General features: G+C 50.2%; 1 protein-coding gene across 1 annotated transcript in view; it reads right to left on the bottom strand.

Moving 5' to 3' along the window:
• Prdm5 (PR/SET domain 5) overlaps nt 1–9661 on the bottom strand; it is a 132572-nt gene extending 122911 nt beyond the window's left edge. The window contains exons 1-2 of the mRNA XM_071614873.1: nt 9505–9661; nt 862–945 (exon numbers count right to left, since the gene is read on the bottom strand). Coding sequence (XP_071470974.1) covers nt 862–945; nt 9505–9597 — 177 coding nt within the window. The 5' untranslated portion in view covers nt 9598–9661. The remainder of the gene's footprint in view (nt 1–861; nt 946–9504) is intronic.
• Nucleotides 9662–16428: the final 6767 nt, after the last annotated feature.

The raw sequence follows: 16428 nt of genomic DNA, 5'->3' as shown, positions 1-16428 counted from the left end.
CAGGTGATGGTTATGAGTGTATTTTGCTTAGAGACCACACACTCTCATGATTTGTGTGTTGACTCTGCTAAAGCTACAGCTAAGCTAATGCAAATCCAGCCTTTGCTGCGCAGGGACTTCAGGGTGTGAGTGACCGCAACAGTGGGTGGACTCTGAGAGGAAGACAGCCTCCACGATGGGTGTGTCTCTGGGCCAAGCAGCCAGGCTTGAGAGCCAAACCGATGGCCTCCAAAGGCACTTCTGCCTGAAGACGGCAGCCTCCACTCCTCTCTGCCTGCAGGACTCCAGACTGGCCACCCAATAGCTGCGGAGACACCATCTTGCATGACACACATAAAACACCTCCTGGTTGCTCCTGGTCTGCTCCGGAGACCAGGCACAGACACCACAGCCCGAGAGCCTTTCCAGGTGGAGATCTCCACTCCAGGTCCCGCCTCTCACATTCCTACCTACACATTCCCTCTCCTGTTGTCTCCTCATAGAAACCGTCAGATATGATTCTTGGGGCCCAGTTTTCCGAATTTTTGTTGCAGCTGCCTCTGCCCCTTTGCCTCCCCGCTCGTCTCCTCAGGCCCTTCTCATACCCAGAAAGGAGCAGCCACAGGCGCAGCTGGCCTGCCAAAGCAGAGGGAAACTCCCTGGCGACTGACCCTTGCACACATCCCCACAGGCCGCTTCTCCAGTGATGAGCTATCCATTCCAGAGCTCTAGGAGTCCAATAGCTCAGCAGTCTAATTTTATTAAACACTAAATGTCAAAACTAAGATGCATATGCACTTAGATACTCAAGTGAAAATCAGCACCCACTCGTGTGGACTTATAATCACATTTCGTGGTTCACAGAGGGCCCCTGCTACGCACCTCCCACATCAGCCTGCAGTCCATGTTCTCATCCAGGTCTTCCGGCATCCTCTTCTCCCCAGCAAAGGGCCCAAACTTCTCACCCTGAGGAGCAACAGGCACACAGAAAAGGATCAGCTCAATCATCAAGTTACAAAAATCAACCCCCTTCCATCATCTGGGAGTCTTCTTCCTCAAATCTTTACTCTAGCATTAGGACATTTTAAAATATTAACTAATTTACAAAACATGAAGTATTTACATATGCAAAGCCCAACTTAATCTCCTTGTTAGCCTAGAAATCAGACTCCACCACACAGGTGCCAACATAAAAGGGTTAAACTGCCAAACTCAGATTTGAGGAGGTGGGAGCCGCTCCAGGCCGTCCACAGCCCGGGGCAAGTGGGCCTGAGACCAGAAGCTCCCAGTTTGCCGACTTGAGTGAGAGACAGGCCCACCAGGCAGAAACCCACCTGGTTTCCATAAAAGTCATAAATTCCACCCTACTTTGCACAAGAAAGAAGCAGGCTTGCCTTTCTCAGAGGACGACTGTTCATAAATAAAGTTCAGCTTCGCCTGCCAATCTTCAAACTGTCACACAGGCACTTGTTACAACCGGTTTCTCAAAGTGTGCGCTGTGTGCAAACCCACGGCAGGAGCATCACAGGACTTGTTTCAAACAGAGATCACTGGGCTTTGGGGTCCAGACCAGACAGTGGGGTGCGGAAGCCACACTCTGCCATGCACTCTAGTGAGACCCCCAAGTAGTCAGAGGCCTACTCCCATGGACAGGTGACACTGATTGTCTCCAGGGAGCCAGCAGAGACTGTGGAGTCAGAAGGAGTGGGTGGGAAGAGACGGAGCCTCTTGTCTGCCTCCGTCTCCCAACAGAGCACTTCCCCAGGCTCAGGGGACCTCTGCCACATGCTCCTGGGGAAAATCCACCAGCACAGAGCTTCAAGGAACATGAATGACCCAAAGAGCAACAGAAAACCCGTACCCTAGGATGAGCAAGGGCACATTGCAAAGCTTAAGGAAATCAAGAAACAACAAACCAGCCCCAAGGAAAGAGAGCCCGGAGTCAGACAGGAGGAGCACGATGATCCCCAGGACCTGGAAATACCAGGGGAGTTTTCAACCACGACTGCGATTCTTGTAAGGAACCCAAACAGATATCCCAGAAGCCGAGACCGCTGGCTACTTTTTTCGGGATACTGAGGGAATTTAGAGGGCAGGGGCCTCCTGTCCTCACTGCAGTTCAGGCTAACAGGGCCTCACATCACCTCTGGGACAGACACATGGCCCCAAGGGTTTAGAAGTAGCCATGTCTCACCTGAAGATGGGACCTAGAGATGGGGCTCCCACACCCACAAAGCCCACGCTCACAGAGGCCTCTGCCTGAGGCTGGGCACCGCTGCCCACGCACTCTGACTATGCCCACTGTGCTGGTATACTGACAGCACTTTCTTAGGATCAAGATCACGATCCTGCACTTCCACAGAGACTAACATAAGCACGAGCCTCATCGGCCTCGCTGGTGACATTCAGGAGAGGAGAATGGGGCACTTGGCCACATGCTTGTGACTATTTTTTCTGTCAGTTGAATCAAATGAGCTGCTGATAGCCCTCGAAGTCAAGGCTCTCCCGGGGACTCAGGAGAGGTCCACCCCAGACTCTGATATGGGTCACCATTCCTGATGGGGAAAACCCCCTTCCAGCTACCCTGAACGTCCAGCCTCCAGCCTCCTCCATCATCCCTGGATGCACCCAAGGCCACATGCCCACGCTCTCACCCCCAGCAGGAAGACCCTGGCCAGGCCACGTTCCAGCCATCCAGCCAGGCCTGTGTCTCCGGGCTCACCTTCGGTGTGGGGTTTCTTTGTGAGAAAGCTTCTAAGTTCCTGGCTTCTGATCGTCTCCAGGGTCAGCCCTCACTCAGGTACCTCGAAGCTGCCACAGGAAGGTAGCGGGTTCGGATCCCAGCCCAAGCACCACACACTGGAACACAGCCAGGTGAGTGGGAAAGGGTGTGCCTATCAAGAGCTCTTCACTCCAACCAAACGTCAGGGTGGCAGAGGGTGGCCCAAAGGTGCCCACTGCCTGCACCATTCCTGTAGGAGTCTGACTCAGACTCGTGTATGGGATCACTATATTCCTATATTGGCAACGAATTCCAGCTTTCCAGAACTGCACACCTGCAGCACAACGTGACTCAAGGCAAAGTCCACCTGCACAAACCAGCCTGCAGGAGGCCGAGGCCTGGGCCAGGCCCCCCAATGCCAGACTGCACGGTGCCTCTCTGCAGCTACTCAGACTGCTTCTGAACTAAGGGTAATTAATCCACTCACCTGGCTGCCCACTGAACTGGACATGACTTTCACAAGCAGCAGTGTCTGACTGCCACACTGTGGGTCACTCTCCCTCCCTGGCTTGTGAGCAAGGTTCCTGCAGGCGCCTCTCGAGTCACAGAGAAGGCACTAACAGGGCTTGGGGTGGCTGGATGCTAGTCCTTGCTCCACTGTCAAGAGGCAGTGCTGCTTTACAATGTCACTAGCAGTCTGAGTGTTTCCTCATCCATAAGCAGGGGCTTGGCCTGGTTGACCCTAAGATTCTAAGATTCCTTCCAGCTCCTGGAAGGAAGGTGGTTAGAAAGAGCCCACAGACCACATTTGGAACAACTTGCCAATCAAGGAGACAAGAGTGTGACTGAAACACACTGGCAAGTCCCTAACTTCATAGGAACGTCCGAGAAAGAAAGAGAGAAAACACCAGCTTCAGAAACTAGTGTCCATTTGCAATCCATGTTAAAAGCAGGAAACACAGGCCACTGAGTCACCATGGGAACAGGACGAGGGGATTCCTGCAGGCCGATGGCAATCACTCCTCCTCTATGACGTCTCCAGGAAGTGTAAACCAACATCCAAATTTGGGCCAGAATGTGGGCCCCAGGACAAAGCCACTGTCTCCTTAAGAGAGTCACCTCTGACCCTGTTGAAGTCAGCGTTTTTGCTGCTGTAACTAAAAGCCCCAACAAGAACAATTTTAAGGGAGGAAAAGTTTATTTGCAGGCTGACGGTTTCAGAGGTCTCGGTCCATAGAACCTGGCTCCATTCCTCAGGTCTCAGAAGTGTGGTGGAGGGAAGCAGCTCACAGGTGGTCAGGAAGCAGACAGAGATGCACTCACCCGATACAAATAGATACCCCAAAGCCACACCCCAATCCCCACCTCCTCCAGCCACACCCCACCTCTGTACCTACTACCAGGTGATTAGCTCACTGGCTGGGTTAGGACTCTTAGAACCAATCATTTCTCCTCTGAACCCCCTCACATTGCCTCACACGTGAGCTTTTGGGGGACACCTCACATCCAAACTATAAGAGACCTGATCAAGACACCTGAGGCACAACCTGCCTTCCCGGGCTGTCTGGGGCTGTGTCTGGTGGCACTGCCTCTGCCTGCTTTCACTCACTTTTCTTTTCACATTTTTCTTTCCCTCATTTTTCTAACCTGAAGTTCAACTTTTTTTCTTTAGCCTCATTATATTTTCACGAACTGAGCATCCAGCCTTTACTCCAGGTACTTCTTACTTGAGGTTTTACCTCATGAAAACACCAGGGTCTGCCTGTTAGTGAGACAGAAAGTTGGCACCGAGGGTGACGGTGACGAGGAGCCCAGAGGTAGCGATGCCACAGGATTTGCAGACCTCGGGCTGCAGCCGTCTCACCTGCAAAACCACGAGGGTCTGTGGCGCAGTGCTATCGGACACCGCATCCAGAGCCATTCCTGTCTACTCTGCTGCCCTTAGGTACACCTTCTCCTCCACCTTATGGAACCACCCACTGAGGTCTCCCTGCAGGGAGGCCAACCTGGCAGACACACCCACCCAGGAAGGCATCACAGTGCCCCAGGTAATCTGGGCCAGAAGGAATCAGACTTGGAACTGTGAGGGGCAGGAAATCCACACCTTGACCCCCAGAATCTCCTTGCCCTCTGACTGCCACTAAGGATCTCGACATGGGGAGTCATTCTGCATCACCTGAGCACACTCACTCACAGGGAGGGCAGAGTCCAGGAAGGAACTGCGCCAGCCACGGCAGAGCCCAGGAACGGTGTGGGGCCTGGAACCCAGGAACGTGGCACCCCGACCAACCACCAAGAGCAGGGAGTGGAGCCTCCCTCAGAGTCTCCCAGGACCCCGTGACCCCACCCTGTTTAGATGTTTGGCTCCAGATGCATAAGATAATAAATTGTGTTGTTTTAAGCCCCAAAGTTTGTGATGATTTGCCACAGCAGTCATAGGAAACTAATACCCCAGGACTGTCAATAGCCTTTGTCCTGGAAAACAGCTGTGGACAAGATCTAGGGCATCAGGAGAGTTCAAACTGGAACGTGGATTCATGAGAGAAGAGGGATTCATGAGAGAGGGCAATGAAGACGGCCTTGCAGCACTGGGCGCTGGGTGCCATCAGGAGCTCTTAGGCAAAGGTACTGAGCAGTGTGGGGAGAAGTGGCCCTGGGGGCCAACTCAACAGGCCGGAGTGTACCCTGTGAGACCTGGGCCTTAGCAATCTCTTCATGCCTTTACTGCAATTAGGGGACCAGAAATCGAGTGCAGACACATTTTATTTCATTTATAAATTACTTCCTTTTTGCTTCAGCTTTCTTTTATTTTTTATTTCCTTTTAAAAATCCCAATCTAACTGCCAAATAGCTCCACTATGTTAAGGGTAGGCAAGTTATTTTCTGTAAAAGAAAATAACTCTCTCTCTGAAGAGCAGACAAGGTTTTATCACCTTAATGAAGAAAGGCTTGGAAAGGAGAGAAAAATGTTAAAAGATCAAAATTAAGGAAAACTGCCACATGTGGTCAAGAGGTGATAAATGAGCAAGTTTCTTACCTGCAAAGTGGAGACAATCATCAACCACTTAAGACCACTTTATGACACAATGAGACAATATGTGCCAGCCCTGAGTAAACAGAACCTCAAATTCAGAACCTGTGCGGGCATACGGCAGTACCAGGCGCCACGGGCTCCTCTGTGCAGGCACATCCCAGTGGGGATGTTTCAGCAACTCTGGGGTCTGCTGGGTCTAGATCCCTTCAGCTGCACTTCCAACACTCTGTCTACAAGCCATTCAGCTCTATTCTGACCAATGAGCAGCACAGCTTCTCATCCAACCAACCCCCTGAGATCAAAGTCACAGGGCCACCACATAGTGTCATGCTCGCTGGCCCTCTGCCTCAGGTCCCCTCTGAGAGTGGGCTTGCTAACAGTTCCTACAAGCTAATGGAAGAGTTGAAGGACACAAGGCGTGTGCAGGAAAATGCTCAGCAACCTGACATGCCTCCTGCAGCCCAGGGGATCTGCCCTGCACCTGCGGCTGGTTCCTGCAAAGTCCACAGCTCTCCTCTTCCAGGTGCACATGACCTCATTATAGCACTGGTCAGACTGTCCCCAGGACTACTGAGTCCAAGCCCTCTGAACTTCCCTTCTCCAGGAGTGCTACCACTGGTCAGCTCCTGCTGTCAACCCAGGAGGCCACCCTCCGAACTCCAACCCTTCATTTAACCTCACACAGGCCCTTGTTGTCTGGGTAACCCTCCCATTTTAGCTGCTTACCACCATGTCCCAGTCTACCTCTGCACACAGTAAAACCATCTCCCTGCAAAGCCCTCTGTCTGGCAGAGTCATGGCCACACGTGAATGAAAACCTGCAGACTAAAGTAATCCAAAGGGAAGGAAAGCTGGTCGCAGTATTTCCCCACCTGGGTCCTTTCCTTAGGATCACCAGATCTGACATCTGGAAGGAACCTTGAATTACCCTTCCCTGCTGGGACCCAAGCCCAATGTCAAACAGCACTGCCCATCACTCACTCCTATTGGCCAGCAAGAGAAAATGGCCATGAGGAAAGTCAGGAGCAAGGTATCTATTTAACTTTTGTTCATGTATATACTGGCAAGACCAGTTTTGAGCAGCTAACATTAATTTAGTGCTTTGCAACCTAAAATATCACATCTTTATGAAAGCATAAAGGTGTGCTCATGAAGTCACAGGGCAGACACTTAAAACAAGGTCTCCCACGGGGCATGTGAAAAGCACCCATGGTATTATTATTATTATTATTATTATTATTACTACTACTACTATTGCTACTATTATCATTTTCATCATCATCATTAGCAAATGGCAACCTGTAAGATTGTTTATAAATTCAGGCTTTTTTCTACTCAAGGGGTTTCCAATAGACTCCTTATCTTGTTCCCTCTACATGGAATTTACATCAAAAAAAAAAAAAAATAGAAGCAACAGGTCTGCAAAAAAAAAAAAAAAAAAGTAACTGCCAAGGAAATTCCATTAGGACCATTGTAGAGCAAGGGAATTAGGTGATTAGCTGCAGGACCAGCTCCCGAGACCCAGCCAGAAAGGGATGGCTCTAGAGAAGAATCATGGCACTCTGGAAAGGGAATCCCAGATCCACCTGGTGAGTGTCATGGGTGGAGTCTCCAGCAAGATTCCCCAAGCTCAGTCTGGATTCAATTCTGCATTTGAAATCACCAGATGGCTTGAATTGTAATGGTTCTGTAAAACAGGAGTGTTATACCCGTATACATGTAATAAAAGTGTGATGAAGCATCTGGAATTTCCAACACAGATAGCTGAAGTAGCATATTCCAAAATTTGTTTAGAATGGAGAACATGAAACTTTGAAATAGGTGCTTAACACCACTGTCAATCTATCTTCCCAGACCCCTTGATTTATGGTCACCTAGACCTAGGGTAACTTGGGAAACATTTAAAAATTGGGAGACTAAGCACCAACAGGTAAGGGTGCCTTGCTGACATTCACTCTAGCCGTGTGGCTCAGCTGAAATCTGCTCTCCAGGGCCAGGCATGCCGTTGGACTTTAGCAGGTAGAGCTGAAGCTGACTTTAAGGTCATTTCTGGCACCTGTGAATAGTCTATGACCTTGTGAAAGAACATCTTAGGATCACAACTAAACTCTGTCAATCGTTGTTTGGATTTAGTGCAAAAATCTGCATATTCTTTAAAACATAGATAAGCATTCTATCTGCAATCTCGACAGAAGTCTCTGTTTTATATATTAAAATTACACTAGCCAGGAAAAGATAAGCTTCCACTAATGCAACAGTTATGCTACAATAATTAAAGACCACTTCAGAAACTGTTTGCCCTCTTGCCCCAAAATAATTAAATACTTCCAAACAACCAAGTACAAAAAAAAAATGGTTGAAATTGATAAAACTACCAAAAGATAGTGCATTGGCCAGCTGTTTCTAAACTTTAAATAGTATTAAAAAACAAAACACAAGAATTATAAGTCTAGTCTTTGAAACTTTGTTGTCTTACTATTCAAAACATTAAATAATCTTTAAAAACTATGCTTAATTTTGGGGGGTAATTACTTTTATGCCAGAGACCTTAAGAAGAAAAGAAAGAAAGAAAGTCCATTTGGGAATTTTTCACATCCTGTGAGAATGAAATGAAAAAAGCACTTCAACTCTGTAGGGAGAAGGCATTCTGCATGGCTGCCCTTGGGTATGGACGCTCCTATCTGTATTGTAACGTCTGGCCATTCACAACATTCATTCACTACACCTTTAATTCAAATAAAGTATTTTCCTCTGTTTTTCACATTTATGCATTCTCCCAAATTCCCATTCCAAACAGTGTATTCCGGTTGATTTTTTTCCAACATTGCCCTGGAGGGCTTGTAGGTAGTGCCGGGAAGGGTCACTCTTTCTCCATTCACCTGCTCCCAGGTCAGAGCTGGGGAAAGGTCACTCAATGATAGGACGCTGGTGTCTCTGGGCACATCCTGGGACCCTCCTGGGGTCCTGCCCAAACCTGCATTTCTCCATCTTTGGAAACATCTGCAAACAACAGGAGGGGGTGGGAGGAAGGGTTGAAAAGGTGGCAGGGATAGGGGTTTATACGTCCATTGTTCCATAAGAAGCAACACATATTCCAGAAAGAACTTGAGCTTCAGACCTAACTCATTAACTCAGCAAGAAATGTAAGAATTTCCGTTTTCTCGCCTCTAATAGGAGATTGAGGCTGATCTCAGAGGAGTGTGGCGCCAGCGAAGTGAACTAATCGAGGTCACTACCCAGCGTGGGCCCTGGCACAGGTAGCCCGCAGGAGGGGCTCTGGGCGCCTGCGGGCCTCGCCGTGCGGCGGCGATTCCAGATCCACGAACGGGCCTGGCACACGTCGGGGCGTCGTGGGGTCGGACCAACTCCAGAGACCAGAGACGGGGGCGTTTCAGGAACCCCTCCCCGGCCTTTGCTCCCACCATCCCACATCTCCAGCCCGTTCTCGGGTGGGCAGTGCGCAGCGCGTGCCCTCATCTCGCGCCTCAAAATTTCTGCAAGAAAAGCTCCAAACCAGAGAAAATTTCAAAAAGGCCAAGAAAAAGCAAAGGCGCCTCCCAGAAGCCGCGGCACGCACGGGGGGCGAGGCGCCCGGCCGCGGTCGGGCCTGGTGGGCGGCGAGGCGCCCAACGCCCGGGCACCGAGCGGAGCGGGCCGGGCCGGGCCGGGGCGGCGGCGCGGGGCCGGAGGCCGGGCGGGCCGTGCGCGCGCAGCACCGCTCGCCGCGGGCCCTACGTGGCGGGGCAGGGGCGCGGGCCGCGGCACCCACCTTGCTCACTCGGCGGGCCGTGTAGAGCCCCATGCCGTCCTGCACGCGGGAGGACTTCAGGGAGAACCTGTCCGGCACGTACATGCCCAGCATCCTCCCCCGGGCCTCGCGCCGCCGCGGCGCCAGCGCCCGGGAAGCGACACGTCGAAATTTGGGGTGCGGGTGGCGGGGAGAGGCCGGCGCGAAGGAGGAAATGGAGCCTTCCTCCCAGAATCCCCACCTCCCGCCGATTCCAGGATCCCCCGCGGCCCGGCCCCTCCTCGCGCGGCCCTGCGCGGCCCGGGACTCGGGGGACGCGGGGGACGCGGGCCGGGGGCCGGGCCGGGCCGGGGCCGGGTGGGGGGCGCAGGCCGGCGCCGGGCGCTGATTGGCCCGAGGCGGTGCGGACCCGGAGCCGGCGGAGCTGCCGCGGGCTGAGCGGAGCCGGCTGAGCCGAGCCGAGGCGCAGGCCGAGCCGCCTGGTCCTGTCCGGGGCTGACCTGGCTCCCCAGAACCGCACCCCCTTCCGGAGGGTTTCCCGCTCCTCTTCCGAGGCAACCGGACCGGGGCCTTGACACAGCCGCAGGGCTGGAGTTCCCGGCCTGAGGGAAGTTCCTGCACTTTCAGGGCACACTCTTCCGAAGTTCTCCCGGGTTTGAAAACCCCCAGACCTGCTGATGCTGCCACCACAGTCTTGGGACTGGAGATCCTAAACCGTGGCTCTGGATCACCAGAGACCTGACACAGTGTTTAGCGCCTGGTGCACCTTCAGCACACGCCCAGAGCCTTCTATTCATCTCCTGGGGTGACTTTTCTGTGATTTTCTAATGCAGAGGTCTTTCCTTGGACACCATTTTTTGTTCCTAATTGATGTTCTTAAAGCATTGACACACAACCCACAGAAATGTTAACTATTTCTTCAGGATTGAGGAGAGTCTTGAAACACAGACCTTCCTAAATAGATTTGATTTAAGACTAAAAAATAGAAAGAAAAAAAAGAGTATTATGAAAAAAAATATAATAGAATATTTGAAGAATTTAAAGAATAGAATAAACGAATCTTTCTAAGAAGTTTAAGGGTAGCAATGACTGTTTCAATCTCTTTGACTTGCCACAGATTATACCGGACTTCTGTATGGGGAAATGAATTCATAAATAAAACACAAAGTTTGGGGGAATCTGGAGTAGGATGACCTTGAAACACATAGTAGGTGTTCAGTAAATATTTCTTGAAAGTCATTTCTGAGTCCCAGCTGAGAATTTTAAACTAGTCAGAAATGAGACTGGAATTCACTTTGCTCTTGGTTGGGCCTCTGGAGAGTCTGGGAGAGTCTGCAGCTAGTGGGTTTCCAGGGGTCCTCTGAATCAGGGCTGAAGCCCCACCAGGCCAGATCCACAGGTCCCTGGAACCAGGCCCCATCCAGAGGTTGGGCTGCATCTCCCCAAGGCATGCACAATCCTTCAGACAGCTCAGCCACATGGGCCCACAGGCAAAAGCTCTGCCCTGTCTCTCTGGGCACAGAAGTCTCCACTGTCTCCATGGGTAGGAGGAGAGGGGCAGCTGCTTTGCACATGGCACTTCTTAATCCTGTGCTGTTTCTGGGGAACAGTGTCACCCACTTGAGACTATTCACCTGACTGTGGGCACCTTTACAAATTAGGAAATGGTAAACACAGTAAATGGCAAATATACAGGATTATACAAATTGTTAGATAAGTCTGAAAGCAATAAGAAGAAAAGCTTCATATTTTATGAATCTTAGCCAAAGGTTTATCTTAAAATGGACACAAGCATTCAGAATATTTCATTAAAGCATGCAGTGTTCTTTTTATCTATTAAATAGAATGTTCTGAAGACCTACCAAGTCAAACATGGTCATAAAAAGATTTTCATAATAAGTTCCATTACAACACATAAAAAGAGTATGTGTTTGCCAAATCAAAATGCACAGTGCTGACCGGAAATTTGATTTTGAAGCCCACAAGACACTGGTAGTACCATGAGTCATTTCTTAAAACTTTAAAAGCTTGAGTGACCTTTCAATATTATCTTTGAAAAACGGGAAATTAAAAGTCTGTTTTATATCAAAAGTTTAAATCCAGTCTTAAAAAAATAAATAAAATACAAAAGTCGATATTTAAAGTATGCCCGAGCACCTGACTTGCTTTTTCTAGAAAGCAGTGCATACTCTCCACAAGAAAAGGGGCTCCAACACATTTCTCCTATTTCAGGTTTGCTTTGGAGGATTTTTTTTTTTCATTGATATGCCTGAAGCAGGTTCTAGTTATTAAATTAAAACTGGCTACTTATACGGGCCTTGTTTTTTCATTTCAGAGAAGATCTGAACTGTAATTCTATATTAATTGATTGTTTCACCACACATATTATTGAATTCTTTGACTGTGCCTCAATTACTAATGACAGTTTCTAAGTGCCACAGTAGAGTAAAAGCTCGATAGGACAGAAAAAGGAAAAGAAAACAGATTTATTTATGTTTATTTTCCTGAGAGTCAGAGGGATGTTGTGGTGAAAATATAAAACTGAACTTCCGGAGCAGAAAAGAATAAGCTGAATTCGGTATAATTCAAAAAGCAAAAAGAAAGAAAGGTAGGCATGGCAGTGACGCCTGTGATCCCAGCCACTCAGGAGGCTGAGGCAGGAGGATCACAGTTCAAAGCCAGCCTCGGCAACTTAGAAAAGCCCTAAGCAACTCCGCGAGACCTGTCTCAAAATAAAAAATAGAAAGGGCTGGGGATATGCTCAGTGGGCAAGCACCCCTGGGTTTGATCCCTAGGAAAGAGAAGGAAAAAGAGAAATCCTGTGAAACAAAGCCACGGGGGAGTGGCAGGGAGTGGCAGACTGCTACTCTGGCACGTCCCCTTCTCACACAGAGTCCACAATAGCAATAGCACCAGGGAAAGACAACCCTGGACCAGGGAAGAGGTGGGCGTCGCGCTTTCCTTCATCTCCTGAACAGCTCATACCGGCCAAAGGAGGACAGAAAGTCCCTCAACAGGGAAGACCTACAGGTCCCTGAAACCTCAGTGAGTCACCTGACACTCAGAACGTTGAGGGGCTGCTAAATAACCCAGGGCCCTCTCCCCCAAAAGCCAGCGCTGCTCCTGGGGCCCATGCCGACAGGTGACAGGAAGCAGAGCAGCCTGGGACAGCCTGGGAGCAGGACACCGAGGGTCCCTTTCCAGGTGCCACGCCCACAGGGAGCAGCCCAAGTTCTTCTGATCCACAGCCCACTAAGGTCCAACAAGAAGGAAGAGGGAAGAATCCGTCGGTCAGCGTCAAAAAGGGTTCCCGTGAACCCCGACTTCCCACAGAGGGAGGAGCTGTCCAGACCAGGCCTCCTGGGAAACTGAGGCAGCACAAAGCCCCCCCCACACACACAGGCGTGAGTTTATTATGGATGGGAAAGGGGGAGAGGGGACACTCTCAGGGAGAGGGTGGGTCCTCTCAGAGGAGAGAGGGACAGTCCACCTCTCCTGCCCTTCAGCTTTATTGGGGTCCCAGGGAACTTTCCAGAAAGTCCTGCCCAGTTCCACCTCTTGACTTTTGACTGACAGCAAGATAACATCAGACTTTCAAGTCCCCATTGCCATGACAACTCTAGGTCACTGGCCCTTGCTGACCAGTTCTAAATGGGACCTGTTCTTACAGATTTTGTGAGTGGGAAAATGATCTTCATGTGCCCGAGTTCTGGGACCTGGTTTGTAAAAGGGTCACAAAAGTCTCCCCATTCAGGGTAGAGTGCATTCCTCTTATCAGCATTATTTCAGGCCTACATTTCCTACATTTCTCCTGAAGGTGACAGGTAGTTTGCTGAGGAGTGTAACATACCCTGTCCACTTAGCCAGGCAGGGCTGCAGGTGAGCGGCCTTCAAAAGGGAAAGCACATGGGGGTCAGCAGTGGGTGAGTTTATGCAATTATTCCCTTAACCTCATGTTCCCACCACTCCTGTCTGTCCTCTGTCAGATCAAATTGAAAGAATATGCTGCCTTAAAAAAGAAAATGTGTGTGTGTGTGTGTCTGAATCTCAGTTTCCAATTAAGCCAGTTTTGATCATAAAGCTCTAAAAAAGAAAGAAAGAAAGAAATCCTTTCAAATCTTTATTTACTTTTTTTTGGTAATGGTACCCCAGATTGAGCTCAGGGGTGCTTAACCACTGAGCCACATACCCAGCCCTTTCAATTTTTTATTTTGAGACAAGGTCTTGCTTAGTTGCTTAGTGCCTTGCCATGTTGCTGAGGCTGGCCTTGAACTCACAACCCTCCGGCCTCAGCCTCCCAAGTTGCCAGGATTGCAGGGTGCACCACAAGGCCACCCTTTCAGACCTTCTGATCAGGTTTCAGCTGGGCCAAACAGTTCATATTCATGGCAGTAATTAAACTCCTCTTTTTCTTATAAACCAAGAGATCTATCTGTGACTAAGAACTGAAATCGATAAAGCTTTTATGACTTAACTGTGGATACAAGAAGTGTCCTCAAAACAAAGTTTAAGAAGATGAGGCCCCTCCCAAGATACAAATCCATCTCAAAGACAGGCACAGCCCTCCAGCCCAAGCTGGCAGAGGTCAGCGTGTGCTGCGAGCTGGGTGCAACCCTCTCCTCAGCTGACGGAGGTCTGGAGCCCCACTGGGACCCGCTGACTGCACACGACACACAACCTCCTGGAGCCCGATGGCAGGAGTAACAAGTGCCCACCAAGACACAGACGGCAGGAGACCCACAGCACCCTCTGCAGACAAGGATCGTGACCCAAGGGTCCCCCAATGCAGCCCAAGGCCAGAGTCCGAGTGGGGGACTCCTGCTAGTCTGAATGTGGGAAGGAAGGGGCAAGAGGCTTTTGGCCACCCACTGGGGCAGGCTCTGTGGGAGCTGGGAGAGCTGACCTGCTCTTTGGTAGGTTTGACCTGAGGAAGCCTGAAGGCCTGGTCCCCAGCCTGTGGCACTGTCCAGGCGTGGGCTCTCTGGGAGCTGGGGCCCAGTGGGAGGAAGGAGGTCCCAGGGTGCGGTCAGGAGGGTATTGGACTGGGATGCTGGTCCCCCGCACTTCCTGTCCACGGCGAGGGAGCAGCTCTGCTCACTCTCGCTCCAGCCTTGGAGTTCTGCCTCCCCACGAGCCTAAAGACAATGGAGCCCAGTGACCATGACCAAAACCTCTGAAACCATGAGCCAAAATAAATCTTTCAAGTTGCTTGAATTGGCGTTTTGTCACTGTGACAGAAAGCAGACTCACCGGAAGGCCAAGTCCTCTCTCCAGTGTCTGTCAGCCTCCCCAGGGCCAGATCTCCAGGCTCCAGGGCAGGGAGAGAGTCTCCTCGACTCTTAGTGGTCTCCCGAAACTGCAGGGAATGGAGAAGGGCCTTCTCCTCACCGTGGCTAAGCGCATGCCCACCACCCTTGCTACTACAGACCAGCTGGCAAGAGCCACACATTTATTTAATAGCTTTAATGTGGCCCGGGACAGACCCTTCCTAAGGAAATCAAGACCTCAAGAAACAAGGAAAACTGTGTCCTTGTTACCAGGTTTGATGAAGAAGTGGGGGTACTTGTCCTAAGCCCGTCACCTGCAAGGCGTATTTTCTAGTCCCTGTTTTACACACAGGAGAATGAATCTTAGAAAGGTCACTGACCTTATTAGCCAATTCCCCACATCCAAGATGTGGCAGAGCTGATCCAAGCTGGGCTGCTGGTCCCAGTGTCCCTGGCTGCCCAGCCTGGCCACTTTCCAGTCCCACTTGCCCAGCAGGCCTGGCTCAGCAGGGGCTCCAGGGCAGGCCAGCTTCTTCTTCCTCCTCCCCAACCCCTTGCTTGCCTCCTGCTAAGTCTCTACAACTGGGCTGGAAATTTGGTCAGCAAGCTCTTTACTTTTGTTAGATAAATAATAAAAACCAATACAATGTTTCCTGTGGTCAGCTGCTGCACTTTGGTCAAATCAGCTGTGTCTAACAGAAGCCATGATTTCTCCAAGGATGTCTCCTCTGCAGGGAGGGACCCTGAGACCAGCCCTGCCGTCTCAGAAGGCCTCTCCGGGTCTGGCAGACTCCTGGCCTACTTAGGACTACAGTCTAACTCATGCACAAATCTTTTAATCCACAGAATGGAACTTAAGAAACATCTGTAGTTAACCAAGAAAATCAATCCCAATGTTCTTACATTAGGCAGAACGGATCTGGCTTGGGAGCTGAACTCCTCTGCGGTCAATGGCGCCATCCTGACTGGCCCTCCAAATAAGCAAGATGACACAGCTCACAGTACCGTTCTCTAGAAACCCCAAAACCCTGACTAAAGATTGGCTCAGAGACAAGGACCAACTTTTCCCTTGGAAAGCGATATTTCAAATAAGCATCGTAGCTGGGTGCCGATGTCCTGGCCACCGCGCCATAAAAGGGATCCTTGCACACTGATGCGGCCAGTTCCCGAGTGAGGCTCGGAGGCCGCCTGCAATTCCAGAGAGGTAAGCTGCCCACTCTCTCTTGTGTGCTGAATTGTGAAAGCACAGCAATTAACATTATTTAAAGACCATTAATTTTAGAATTTCTCTCTGTTGTTTGCAACATATTTTGTAGTTGAATGAAGAATATGATTTTTAACAAGGCCTTTGAGTTCAAGATAATAGTCATGAACATTGGTTTCTAGTGTCTTAATGTTTTTGTAATTAAGCAAAAGTACATTAATATTACATATTTCCGACACAGGGACAAAAGTGTCTCTTGATGAAACTGGCGTGTGGATTGTGAGCTCTCCTAACTTATGAAGTGTAGCAGGTAGATCTGCGACTGCGATAAGAGACGGCCTGCGTCGCGGGAGCCGATGGCACTGTCCCAGCAGCACTCCCCACCATTCCTTAGAAGTTAACACAAGGAGAAGCAAAGCGGAAGACCTAAGGCTGAAGGAAGGTGGACGGGTGTCAGCCTGGAGTGACCCACGG

The sequence above is a fragment of the Marmota flaviventris genome, chromosome 7, assembly GCF_047511675.1.
Source record: "Marmota flaviventris isolate mMarFla1 chromosome 7, mMarFla1.hap1, whole genome shotgun sequence".
Taxonomy (NCBI): Eukaryota; Metazoa; Chordata; class Mammalia; order Rodentia; family Sciuridae; genus Marmota; species Marmota flaviventris.
The sequence above is the reverse complement of the archived record's forward strand: the minus strand, read 5'-3'. Positions and strand labels throughout refer to the sequence as shown.